This window comes from Bufo gargarizans, chromosome 3 (genome assembly GCF_014858855.1).
Source record: "Bufo gargarizans isolate SCDJY-AF-19 chromosome 3, ASM1485885v1, whole genome shotgun sequence".
Lineage (NCBI taxonomy): Eukaryota > Metazoa > Chordata > Amphibia > Anura > Bufonidae > Bufo > Bufo gargarizans.
The window spans coordinates 371,373,927-371,387,824 of record NC_058082.1 but is presented as its reverse complement, the minus strand read 5'-3'; the positions used below and the strand labels follow the sequence as shown (position 1 = coordinate 371,387,824).

Sequence of the window (13,898 nt, the reverse complement as noted above, 5' to 3'; positions counted from 1 at the left end):
CGTCTGACTAACTTTCAGACTTAGAATTTCTCTGAAAGATAATGCAGACAGATCCGTTCTGAACGGATCCCATCGTTTGCATTATAGGAGTGGATCCGTCTGTGCAGACACCAGGCGGATCTGCTCCGAACGCAAGTGTGAAAGTAGCCTAAGTTATACAACCAGTAGTTGTTATAGATTCAGATAAAAGTGTCTGAATCATATACATTAACAATTTACAAATACATATCAGTTGAAAAAGATACTAATATACTGTACTATAGCCTGTGGTACCTAGTATTTTCTCTGCTGTCTTGCAACCATATATGTTTAAATAGATGGATATTAGCATATGTGCAAAATCTTTATATATCACAGTAGTGCAAAAAAAAAAGGTAAATGGTAAATGGAAATCAATAACATATTTTTCACCCTTTAAGACACAACTGAAGATAAGACACACCTAGGTTTTAGAGGAGGAAAATAAGAAAAAAAAGCAGACCTCAGATTAGACTCCCAGTGTTAATGGAAACTCAGATCAGACACCCAATGTTAATCAGACCTCAGATCAAACCCCCCAATCGGACCCTCAGGTTTTCTAAGATCTCATATCAGACACCCAATCAGAACCCCAGTGTTGATAAAACCCCTAATCGGACCCCCAGTGATTCTCAGACCTTAGATCAGACCCCCAACTAGACCTCCAGTGTTGATGAGAACCCCAATCAGTCCCCCAGTGATTCTCAGACCTCATATCAGACCCCTAGTGTTGAAGAGACCCCAATTAGACCTCCAGTGATTCTCAGACCTCAGATCAGACCCCCAGTGTTGATGAGGCCCCCAATAAGACCCATAGTAATTATCAGACCTCATATCAGAACCCAATCATACACCCATGTTGATAAGACCCTTCAATCAGCCTCCCCGTGATACTCAGACCTCAAATTAGAACCCCAGTGTTAATGAGACCTCCAATCAGACACCTAGTGATTCTTAGACCTAAGAGCAGACCCCCAGCGTTGATGAGACCCCTAATTAGACACCCAGTGATTCTCAACTTCAGATCAGACCACCCAAAACAGACCTCCATTGTTGATCACCCACATTCAGACCCCAGTGATTCTCAGACGTCAGATCAGACCCCCAATCAGTCCCCCAGTGTTGATAAGAACCCCAACCAGACTCACACATGTCATCAACAGAGAGACTTTCTTCTGTATCTTCCATGGTGTGGTCGCTTGCAGTAAATACAAAGATGATGCAATTGAAAGGCTTTTCTGTGGCTTCAAGGAGGAGGAGCTCTCCTCATTCTTCGCATTCACTTACCAAACTAACAGATGTTTATGTCAGGCTACAATGCAACCGCCAATAGTCAACAATTAAGTTCACTGAGAGTAAGGCAGTGTCGGTGTCATAAAGAGGAAAAATTAATTGAGGTCACACAACAGTGTGACAGGCAAATTTTATACAATTACTTCACTGTCACAAAAATGTTAATTTGTCAACCAACAATGTAACTGCAGTATTGACTGGTTGTATTTGACTGTGACAAATGCAGCAAAGGCCCCAGATGTAGAGTCTTACACAAAATGGGTGTTTTTTTAAACCCAGAATATAACTCTAATATTTAAAGTTTGTATTTGACTGTCACAAATGCAACAAAGGCTGCAAATGTATTATCTTGCAAAAAATAGGTGTTTTTAAAACCCAGAATATAATTGCAGTATTTAAAGCAGGCATGTCCAAAGTGCGGCCCTCCAGCTGTTGCAAAACTACAACTACCAGCATGCCTGGATAGCTTACAGCTATTAGGGCATGCTGGGAGTTGTAGTTTTGCAACAGCTGGAGGGCCGCACTTTGGACATGCCTGATTTAAAGCTTGTATTTCACTGTGAGAAATGCAGCAAAGGCCCCAGATGTAGGGTCTTGCCAAAAATGGGTGTTTTTTTTTTTAAACCCAGAATATAATTGCAGTATTTAAAGCTTGAATTTCACTGTGACAAATGCAGCAAAGGCCCCAGATGTAGGGGCTTGTAAAAAATGGGTGTTTCTTTTAAAGGGATTCTGTCACCTCCCCTAAGGCAAAAAACGATTTAAAAGCAGCCATGCAGCACAGCTTACCTGGATTAGGCTGTGCTGTTCTATCTTGAAATCCGTCCAGCAGTTACTTCAAAAAACGAGTTTGATCAATAAGGAAATGCGTCCTGAAGGTGCCCAGAGGGGCGTTTTTTTCTTCTGAGAGAGCCCAGTACCGCCCCTTTTTCAGTGCCCAGCCCGCCTTCCTTACCGCCGCCCCCAGCCTGCCACAGCCTCCCCTCCCTCTCCTCCCCCTCCCTCACGCCGAACGAAGTCTCGCACAGGCGCAGTACCCACTGAGGGCTGCGCCTGTGCGATCATCAGGAGACTGAGGGCGGCAGCTTCATCTTCGTCACTGGGCATGCGCCGAGCCCAGTGACGTCCGATGTTAGCTCTTTCCCTCAGTCAGTCTTGTAGGAAGCGCAGAGGATTGCCGATCGCTGCTGCACCCTGCGCTTTCTCCAGTCTGCCTGCCACAGTGAGGACGGCCAGCGATTTCTTTCCCCACCCTCCCTTCAGGAAAGAAATAACTATTTGTTGGGGCGAATTAGGTATTATTATATTAAGTTAAGGTTTACTGAATTTATATATTTTCACTGAGCAAAATGTAGGATATAAAGATAAGAAATGAATGTTATGTGAGCAGCTAGTTCTGCACCCTTAGGAATAATATGTCTGCCACACTCAGTATATCTGTATGTATCCCCTCCACCATCTATGCCCTCCTCAAAGCCTGCACACCCATCATAGTCAGGACCTCCTGCCCCAATATGTCACCCCCTCCATGGCAGGAACACACACACAATTGCCCCCCCCCCCCCTCCCCCAAATGCTGGAACCAACATATGTGTCCCCTTTCAAACGCAGCATACCTCATTTGGCCTCTCCACCACCCCCTCCCCCAAATGCAGCCAACCCCTCCCTTATGTGTCACCACCACTGCTATCAGTCACAGATATTACGCCACCACTGCTGTCAGTCAGATGTTACGCCACCACTGCTGTCAGTCAGATGTTACGCCACCACTGCTGTCAGTCAGATGTTACGCCACCACTGCTGTCAGTCATAGATGTTACGCCACCACTGCTATCAGTCAGATGTTACGCCACCACTGCTGTCAGTCATAGATGTTACGCCACCACTGCTATCAGTCAGATGTTACGCCACCACTGCTGTCAGTCAGATGTTACGCCACCACTGCTGTCAGTCAGATGTTACGCCACCACTGCTGTCAGTCATAGATGTTACGCCACCACTGCTATCAGTCAGATGTTACGCCACCACTGCTGTCAGTCATAGATGTTACGCCACCACTGCTATCAGTCAGATGTTACGCCACCACTGCTGTCAGTCAGATGTTACGCCACCACTGCTGTCAGTCATACAAGTTACGCCACCACTGCTGTCAGTCAGATGTTACGCCACCACTGCTGTCAGTCATACATGTTACGCCACCACTGCTGTCAGTCAGATGTTACACCACCACTGCTGTCAGTCATACATGTTACGCCACCACTGCTGTCAGTCAGATGTTACGCCACCACTGCTGTCAGTCATAGATGTTACGCCACCACTGCTATCAGTCAGATGTTACGCCACCACTGCTGTCAGTCATACATGTTACGCCACCACTGCTGTCAGTCAGATGTTACGCCACCCCTGCTATCAGTCAGATGTTATACCACCAGTGCTGTCAGTCATAGATGTTACGCCACCACTGCTGTCAGTCAGATGTTACACCACCACTGCTGTCAGTCAGATGTTACACCACCACTGCTGTCAGTCAGATGTTACGCCACCACTGCTGTCAGTCAGATGTTACGCCACCACTGCTGTCAGTCATACATGTTACGCCACCACTGCTATCAGTCAGATGTTACGCCACCACTGCTATCAGTCAGATGTTACGCCACCACTGCTATCAGTCAGATGTTACGCCACCACTGCTGTCAGTCATACATGTTACGCCACCACTGCTGTCTGTCAGATGTTATACCACCAGTGCTGTCAGTCATAGATGTTACGCCACCACTGCTGTCAGTCAGATGTTACACCACCACTGCTGTCAGTCATAGATGTTACGCCACCCCTGCTATCAGTCAGATGTTACGCCACCACTGCTGTCAGTCAGATGTTACGCCACCACTGCTTTCAGTCATACATGTTACGCCACCACTGCTGTCAGTCAGATGTTACACCACCACTGCTGTCAGTCATACATGTTACGCCACCACTGCTGTCAGTCAGATGTTACACCACCACTGCTGTCAGTCAGATGTTACGCCACCACTGTTCACAGTGACAGATGTTACACCATGATTCCTGATACTGAACACTTTTTATATTATTTTAATTTCTATGTTTTAATTTGTTTAAATGTAACACTTATTTTATAAGATTTGTACCACTATGACGTCAAGTGAATGTGACGACATTTCGGATACAGTAAATGAAAATCAAAATATTGATTCCTCGACGACAAACATTGTGAGTATACAGGATATTATTAACGCTTTAATATTAAAATATAAATACTTAGATATGTAACTAATTATTTATATTATAGGTAACTAATTCAATGGAGTTGGATATACTAAATTCTTCAAATACTTGTACTATCTATCTGGATTATCCATATCAATTGGAGGCTTGTTATGTGGATGATGAAATTGTCAACCTTGAGGTAATTTAAAAGTATACTCCAAATAATATATGTTTTTTTTTTTTTTTACAATGGTAATCTGTCGACAAGAATTTTTATATTGAAAGGTACAATAAAATAAGTTTTTTCGTGCAGTAGTTCATGCTATGATAATTTTTTATTATGTCACGTTGTCGAATTTATAGTTATGCAAAGGAATCTCGAAGGAGGTAAGACTGGCGTTTTCGTCCACCTTTGCAGCCCAATAACTCCCCCCTGCAGTGCCCAGCCGTTCAACCGTGATGTTCACGGATATTTTAAGAAGTGGTCGGGTGCTTTGGCTCGAAATTAATGTGTGCTGGGCACTGCAGGGGCCATAATTTGGATGCAAAGAGGAAAGGTAACACTCCTTGGGCACTTCGGAGGTTCATTTGTGTCGCGAAACCAACCTCGCCACTGTGTTTTGGAGGGTGCTGTTTAAAAGCCTCTTGCCTCAGGATTATGGCCCATTCTAACTTTTAAACACCTGAACCTATTGCAGGTAATTTTGGATAGGTTTGTTCACCAAGTTATACTGTTTAAATTGATGTAAGTTTTATGTATGTACAATGTAACCTCGCAAAGTTGTAATAATTTATAATAAGTGTAACTTGTCAGCTTTGGAGGAATATGCTGGGTGTGGTTCTATTGTCCCATTGTGTGTTTAAATGGTGATTTCTGTCCTGTTGTCTCCGCATGTGCATTGGCGATCTCCCCTTTGTCCTGAGAGATAATTGGATTGCCCTGTGTTGTCTCTGGGACAGAGAGGAGGAAACTATGATGCATTGTGGGGATGTGTTGTATCTGTCCTGTGTTGCAGTCTGCCTTCTGCTCCTCTGGGAACGTGAACGTTTGGTTGCTGTATTTACATTTTATGTGTTGTAAATAACTGATTGGTTGTATTTCAAAACACTGTGGGCGGACCTGTATTTGCAACAACTGTAATAAAAACCAGGATGGGTGTGCCAGCACATCAGACGACTGCTTGACCCTCAAGACGGAGCCTTGTCTCGTTATTGGGGGGATTCCCTATATGCTGTTAGAGACTGTTTTCCATGAGTGTAAGCGAATTGTATGCTTTTCCTGTTCGTCTGCCGGCATCTATTAGCAAGGTTCCATTTTGGAGCGCTAATTTGTATCCAGTTGGGAGTTTGGTGTTATGCAGTAGCTGGGCCTGTCTCGCAGAAAGGGGCATATCGCCTAAACGGATTTTAACCCCTTGTCTGCTGAAACGGTCCGTTACAGTTTGGATAACTTAAAAAAGGAAATTTTATTATAAAATTCCACCGTGACATAAAAAAAATAATATCACAGCAGGAAAGAAGGTAGTTTATTGTATCTGGCAATGGTGGAAGATTAAGGTAACATTGTAATTACTGACATTGTGGGCATATCGCAAAGATATGCCCCCATTCTCTGATCATTGCGGGTCCCACCGCCAGGACCAGCAATTATATTGAGAACGGGGCCCAAGAAGTGAAGGAGGGTGTACCGCCCATGTGCGACCGCCATCCATTCATTTCTATGGTGCCGCTGACAATAGCCGAGCTGGCTCCGCCATATCAGTGGCCTCTATAGCAGTGAATGGGAGCGCAATGCGCATGCCGGGCCCATGCTCCCATTCACCTCTATGGGGGAGTCTGGGAGAAGTGATGGGTGGTTGAAGGACCACATGAAATATGTGGTCCCCCTAGCCAGAACTCTCCCTGCTCCATTTTCAATATATGTGCTGGTTGCACCTATAAGACAATAGGGACATATCCTAGCGCTATGCACCCATTGTCTGAAATGAGAAAACACCTTTTTTATGTTTAAATCGGATGACAATTTCACTTTCAAATAACTAATTTAATCTAAATTATTCTAATAAATTGAAAACTATATTTGTGAATTATGATATAAATTTATTTTAAATTATTTAACCTTATGAACATGATATTTTTTTACAAATATATTTTATACTTTTTAAAACAGAGTCTATTTGAAGGAGAAGGACAGCTATTAGATCAAATAATCGAAGAATCAAGCGAGGTGGCTATAATTATAAAATCAGAAGAGTCCTCCACATTAAATTCAAGAGACAGTGTGAATACGACTAACAATGTTGGTAATGCAAAGGGAAACACAGAGGTATATAAATAATAAACATTTTGATAACTTAATTATTTATAATTGAAGACTCAGATATGATGTCACCATGTTTTAGCATATTAAGCTGTCACCGTTGCAGTGTACATTAAACAACCTTTTTTCCTTTTGCGGTCTTATTTTTTCATGACATGATGTAATTTTTATAAAGCAGCGATTTTAGTGCTGTGCAAATCAACCTGCAAGGTGCACAGAGGGCCGTTACCTTTCTTCTCTGGAACAAGTAACGCCCATCTGCTGTGTTCAGTCGTTCAACTTGGCTATAGGAGGATCTTCCTTGAGAAGAGGTGGGTTGGGAACTGACGGGTGCGTTACTGGTCTCCATAGAAGAAAGGTAACTACCCTCTGGACACCTTACAGGTTGATTAGCATAGCATTAAATGCACTGTTTTATAAAAATTACTTCATGACATGAAAAAATAAGAGCACAGCAGAAAAGAACGTTGTTTAATATACACCGCATTGGTGACTGCTTAACATGCTGAAAGGGGGTGACATATTCCGTATAAAATATTATATACATTGGTAGTTTATATCAATGTTTCTGATATTATATTCATTACTGTATTTTCCAGCGTATAACACGACTGGGCGCATAAGACAACCCACAACTTTTCGATTTGAAATATATGGTTTGGGCTATACTCGCCGTATAAGACTACCACTCTTCCAACGCGCACTAAATAAAAATTTTAATCACCCAATTTGAATTAAATATGGTAATTTTAATTGAAATGCCCAGCCCTCCCTGTCTCAAAAACAATCTTCTCCAGTGTAGGGAATTGACCGTGGCAGCCAGGGCTTTACTAGCATCCTGGCTGCCATGGTAACAGATCGGAGCCCAGCAATTACACTTGGTTAAAAAAGAGTTACCCGGAATCTCATTGTTGTAATAAAAAACATACTGTACTTTTGTTAACCCCACCTGTGGTTTACAGTATTTATTTCCAAAAAGCAATTTTATATATATGCAAATTTCCAGTACCGTTGTGCCAAGGGGCGTTTCCTCCGCCGTTTTGTGCCCAGCCGCGCTCCGAATCTTGGATCCCAGCGCTGCCACTATGTTAATTTATTCACTGCACTTTTTTTTTTTTTCTTCTAAAGCTGCTCGTATTGTAGCGCATGCGCAGTTAGTTGGCGCGGTCTCCTCTATTCCCTCTGACCTCACAGCAAGAATGAGCGAGTGATCCAACTAACTTCGCATGCGCGAGATTACGAGCGGCTTCAAAAGATAAAAAACGGAACTGCAGTGAATAAATTAAGAGAGGTGCGGCACTGGGATCCAGTATTCGGTGCGCGGCTGGGCACAAAACGGCAACAGCCCCTTGGGCACATAGGTACCGGTCCTGGTAATTTGTATTTATAGAAAAAAAATTTTTTTTGCAAAAAAAAACAAAAAAAAAAACACATGTCCCTCCTCTGTCCCTCCTCCGCCCCTCTCTCATCATTGGTGTCAACGGGCAGCACAGGGGGGAGGGAGGTACTGCTTCCTTCTCCCCTGTGCTGCCTAATACCCGGCGTATAAGACAATCCCCGACTTTAAACAATGATTTCCGGTGTTAGAAACTCGTCTTATATCCCTGAAAAGACGGCATTTTAAACTGCCATCTAAACTTAAGTAAACTTTTTAATTAATAACAATGATATATTTATAATATTATTTAACAGATTACTGCACTTCTTTCGGAATTACGACTAAAATACACTCAACATTCAAACATGGAATGCTTCCCTCACAATCCAACTAGAAGAGGAAACGAACAATTTATAGAGTTTGATGAAGAGCCGGAGGATACCCGAGTTGGAAACACCAATTGGTGTACATGTTCAAAATGTCATATAATGCCAACTTATGTTGAGTCCATCTGTTGCCAAGAAATCCAAAATGCTGAACCGTTCATTTTGGACTGTTCATGTATAACACTTCATGAGTATTTTAATTTATACTGCCAACGAGAAGAGCTTTTGAATATAAATTTACGTGCCCTTGGACAAGTTCGGACACCACCTGCGGATAGAGATCTCAACCGGTAATTTGTTCATCAAATAGAATTATTCTAGTTGTAAATAGTTTGCATTTTTTATCTCTCGGACGCCAGTGCCATGTGAATAAAAACTCCGGGCCACAGGGCATGGACACAGAGTTTCGAAGCCGCAAGGGAATCTAAGCCCCATTCCGTGATCCCTCCATTTCCCCCCCCCCCCTCCCAAAAAAAAATAAGACTGTTTTTTCGTTGAGCAAGTGTGGAACTGAACCTCTGAAAGCAATCTGTATTGACCCCCGCAGATCAGCTGTTTGAAAAGGCAGCGGCGCTGGCAGTAGCACCACAGCCTTCTCTCTGTTTACCGCAGGCCCAGTGACGTCATGACTTGTATCACTGGCCTGTGTGGAGCAAAACTTCATTTCTAGTGAACCGAGCTTTACTCCGCCAAGGCCAGTGATACTAGTTGTGACGTCACTGCCCCGGTGGTAAACAGCGAGAGGGCCTCGGCACTACTGCCATTGCGGCTGCCCTATCAAACAGTTGATTGGCGGGGTTCCCTGGTGTCAGACCCCTGCCGATCAGATGCTGATGATCTATCTAGAGGATAGATCATCAGTTTAAATAAGCTGCAGGAGTCCTTTAACTAACGCCAGTTCTCTTTATCCCCCTCTTGTCATTTCCCCCCCCCCCCTTTTAATTCACTTCACCCAACTTTGTTATTCTCTTTACCTTTTGTGTCACTCTCCCACCCCCCATCCTTGTTATTCTTTTTACTCCCCTTCTTATTTTCTATCCATCTTGTGTCATTCCCCCCTCCCCCGTCATTCTCTTTATCACCCCTGTCATTCTTGTCGACCTTGTCATTGTTCCCCTCCCCTTGTCATTCTCTCCCCCCCCCCCCCCCGCTACCTCAATTGTAGCGTGCCCGAGCACTGTATGCTCCACGGGTACTGGAGCTTTAGTTTCCTGTACCCGCGTAGACTGACAGGAAGTGCATACTGTGTGCACACTTGATGTTGGTCCGGCAGGGTACAGGAGACAGATCCTCCCTGTACCCTTGCACCATAAAGGGCTTGGCCACGCTACAATGAGGGACTGACAGGAGGGAGCGCCGAGCGCTTTCCTCCTGTCAGTCACTTTCTTCATGCTGTGCCGGGGCGGGGCCCACTCATGGACGCGCCAGACGGGGCAGTGCAGCAGCCGCCGAAGGCTCTATATAGAGCGCTTGGGCGGCTGCAGCATGAGGGGTGCCCAAAGCTCCCAAGGGGCACTCTACGCGGCTGCCTAGTCAGCCTATAGGACGCACTATCCCTGCTTTCAGGGCACTGCAGATTCCCTATTCCCATTATTACTTTAGTTGCCCTCCTCTGGACCCTCTCCAGCTCTGCTATGTCTGCCTTGTTCACAGGAGCCCAGAACTGTACACAGTACTCCATGTGTGGTCTGACTAGTGATTTGTAAAGTTGTAAGATTATGTTCACATCAAGGTATGCTATTAAATATCACTAATAATAATTTTTTGCTAATTTTTTAATAGGATACGGCGTAAGACGGCATATCGTTTTTTCACAACTTGGGTACATGGATACCTTGGTGTTGGAAACCGCAAACCTATACCCTCTTGTGCAGTCTATCTTATCCGAAATACCTTTCCAGATCCAGAGGACCACTACATGGGTTTCAAAGAAAGTTCTAATTACCCTGCTGAGTTTTTAGCTTTGGAATAAATACATTTTTATAGATAGAAATGTGATTTTTCAAAGTCTATTGTGACGGCTTTTATACTTTTTCTGTTTATAAACAGTAAACCTTACTCATAGAATGTTTTATAAGAGTGTTATTTTGTTTTTGCTGTGGCATGCATGACAAATAAATAAAAAAAATCGTTGTTATTGGTGTTAGAGATAATGGGGGTATATTAGTAGAATATGCTCCGATTGTCTGTTATGTTAGGGTCCCACCAGTGGTACGCACACCTATATCAAGAACATGGCCACTTTAAGTGAATGAGACCACACTCCGCATGTGCGATCCAGGCTCCAATTCACCTATATGTAGCCAACGGCAGTAGGCCAGTAAACGCGCTTGGCTATTGTCTGTTGTCTCCTAGGAAAGTGAAGGAGGGTGTACGTGCATAAGCAGTACGCCCTCCTTCACTTACGGGGCCATTTTCTCGATATAGGTGTCCGTACAAGCGGTGGTACCTGAAACTAACAGACAATGGGGGCATATCCTAGCAATATGACCCCATTGTCATTAATCGGAATAAACTTGTAATATTTAAATTTTATACACATTTGTTATTCAAAAACTTGTAATTTTTTAATCTTGAATTCTATATTATTAAACAGATGTGTGAACAAACAACAGATAATATTTGTCAAAAGTAAATTGTATTTTATTTTCATATTTTTGAAAAATAAAAATTATTTAACGATGTATTTTTTTGGTAAACAAAATTTAAGACAATAGCAAGACAATAGCGGTAACTTAACAAATAATCACTATACACATTTTATTAAGAATACTTTATATAGAATAGTAAAAGTAATACTAAATAATCAAATTATACTATATAAAAAAATTCCTCTCCTCGAAATACACAGAGAAATCTATAATGAAATTGGAAGATGATGGAATTCTTTTTAAAATTTTTGTACTTGATTATAATTTCTTAAGATTATTTTTTAATTTTTAAACAAACATATATAACATTTGAACTAAACAGTGGTAGAAATTTTCAAAAACTTTGATTTCTTCTTCTTGTAGTCTTTTTTTTTTTTACTTTTATAATCTGGGATGCGTTGAAATTAGGATTTAAAAATTCCTCTTGTCCAAATGAGTCTTTGTTTTTTTATATCCTCCTTGCTGGGTCTCTCCATGTTACTAATATTAGGAGGAAGTGAAGGAGCTCTTGAAGTCCAGTCTGAATCCAATTCTCCATTAGCAATTTTGAGAACATCATTGCACAATTTCTCCAGATAATTTACGGACATTTTCTCATAGATGTTCCTTGCTATCCAACGGCTATTGCCTTTTGGTAACACAATGTTGGTTCTTCGTGTGCCTAAAGGCTCTGTTTTTTTCTTTTCAACAGTTACAACTGCCTGAGTTCTACCGACATTGTTATTATGTGTTAAGACGGCCAATTTAGTCCGCGCTTCCATACCGTCAATGGAGAAGTGTATCCTCTTTGTGCGATACTTTAATGCAAGGTTATGGAAATTCTCTAAAGCCCCTGTATGGCAGTTGTGTACCAGATGTTGAAGATCATTCTCTAGTTGCCGGCTATTTACAATCTTTTGAATGTGGAGATAAGGTGGTTTATCTTTTTGTAGCCAAAAAATTTTATCATCATTTTCAACAACAATTTCGCCATGTGAACATTCGGAATACAACTCTCCATCCCACTGGTGTTGATCAATTAGATGTTGTAATAGCGATAGCCATTTTTCTTTCAAAAGGTCATTGTTGTCATCGCAAGTTTGTATGCTCCACCAAAAATGCCGGATTATTTTTGGAATCCAAGGTGTTATCTCCTTACATAACTTTAATCTGCTTGCAGAAGTAAGCTTCTTTTTGAGTGACTTGGCATAATGCCATACATCAAACTGGTGTTTGATATTGCTATATTCCTGTCTCATTTTCTTTCTGATTCCGACATGCCGATCAGATGCAAATATTTTTATGTTGTATTTTTCATTTATTATTCGATCGAGAACAATCCCGAAGCCATGCTTCTCCATAGCAACAGAAGAAGAACATTGAGTTCTTTGCACGACTTCAAAGTCTAATATTTTCATTGTGACGGTGTCCATCATTGTGTACACGCAATATTTTGCATTATGTCCAGGGCTATCACACTGCCCGTCGCCTGCAATGCACAAATCTTTATGCAGAATTTCTTCTTTGGTAGATTTTTTATCTAGTTGCCAGGCCAAATCAATAGCAGGGAAAAGAAACTTACTTTGGTAACGGTAAAAACTTTTTTCAGAAAAACTCAACAGGCCAAATATATTAAAAAGTTCTTTTACCTTATGAAAATTCAGTCCACTAAACAAGATTGCTGCAGCGAGAAGTAAATTGCCCGCGCCATAATTTTTAATTTTTGGTTGGTTTTCAAAAACTTTAAATTTGTGACCTATACCACAAGTTGCATTCACTGACATATAGGTTCCTTCAATATTCTTTTTAAAACTTTTAATAAGAAATGGACAGTCAACATCAAATTGACATTTTACCTTATACAAGAGATTGTCCAGGCATGATTCAAAAACTAGAAGTTTATTTTCCAACACCAAGTCTTTTTCTTCTGTAAAGTTGACCAATGGTGTTTGTTGTTTTTGGATATTAGAAAATGTATTGAATGAATTTAAGGTTTCGTTATCGTCAGATGTCAAGCTTTGATCATGTGGAATGTAAGTTTCATCCTTTTTCGAATTGTCTAACTCTTCTTCCGTAACACTAATGGATAAATTCATTAAATCATCTTCTATTGTTTTTTCTTGTGTCTCTTGGAGAAGTATTTCTAAGTCTTCAGTAACTGGATCGATCTCATTAGGAAAAAATTCTTTTTCCAAATTTCGCCTTTTCCTTAAAGGAGATGCAACTTCTTCTGTATGGTATTTTCTTGTTGAATTTATTATGGAATGTGGAGTAGAAGAGGTTATTGGTAACCCGAAAACCCTATTAGTAAAGTTTGGATTGGAGACAGTAGTGCATTCATACTCCTCCTTGAATGTGATGACACAATTACTGAAAGTGTAGTTGGTCTGTGTACTAGCATCTTTAAATTTACTGGACACTTGTGTCTCTTCATTAATTAACTCTTCCACTATTGTACTCGATTCTGAAGGTTCATTCAAAGCTAACATTTGTTTGCAGTCTCTCCTTCTTTTATACTGTTTTTTTTTGAAAGGATTCCGATATTATGCTTCCACCATCTTCAATTATTGGAAAAATTGTTGGTAACGCATCTTTTTTAAGATATTTTTGGTGGTTAATCACTTCGTAGCAATCGTGTGTAAAAT

The 13,898-nt window shown here is 41.5% G+C and overlaps 1 protein-coding gene and 1 long non-coding RNA gene across 2 annotated transcripts; both read left to right on the top strand.

Moving 5' to 3' along the window:
* Window positions 1-4,447: 4,447 nt before the first annotated feature.
* On the top strand, window positions 4,448-6,730 carry LOC122931987. Its single transcript, XR_006388263.1, has 3 exons — window positions 4,448-4,542; window positions 4,622-4,738; window positions 6,710-6,730. It is a non-coding gene; the product is annotated as an uncharacterized LOC122931987 (long non-coding RNA).
* Window positions 6,731-6,837: 107 nt separating this feature from the next.
* On the top strand, window positions 6,838-10,595 carry LOC122931601 (P2X purinoceptor 7-like). The gene is made up of 3 exons (XM_044285675.1): window positions 6,838-6,865; window positions 8,552-8,913; window positions 10,406-10,595. Exons 2-3 carry the CDS (start codon window positions 8,603-8,605, stop codon window positions 10,593-10,595), a joined length of 501 nt encoding a protein of 166 aa, XP_044141610.1. The 5' UTR covers window positions 6,838-6,865; window positions 8,552-8,602.
* Window positions 10,596-13,898: the final 3,303 nt, after the last annotated feature.

What these genes read in the sequence shown, in the direction of transcription:
- LOC122931601 (XM_044285675.1), top strand. Translation starts at nt 8,603, where the DNA reads ATGGAATGCTTCCCTCACAATCCAACTAGAAGAGGAAACGAACAATTT. An exon ending in GCGGATAGAGATCTCAACCG is followed by an intron (nt 8,914 to 10,405) that starts GTAATTTGTTCA and finishes ATTTTTTAATAG; the next exon opens with GATACGGCGTAAGACGGCAT.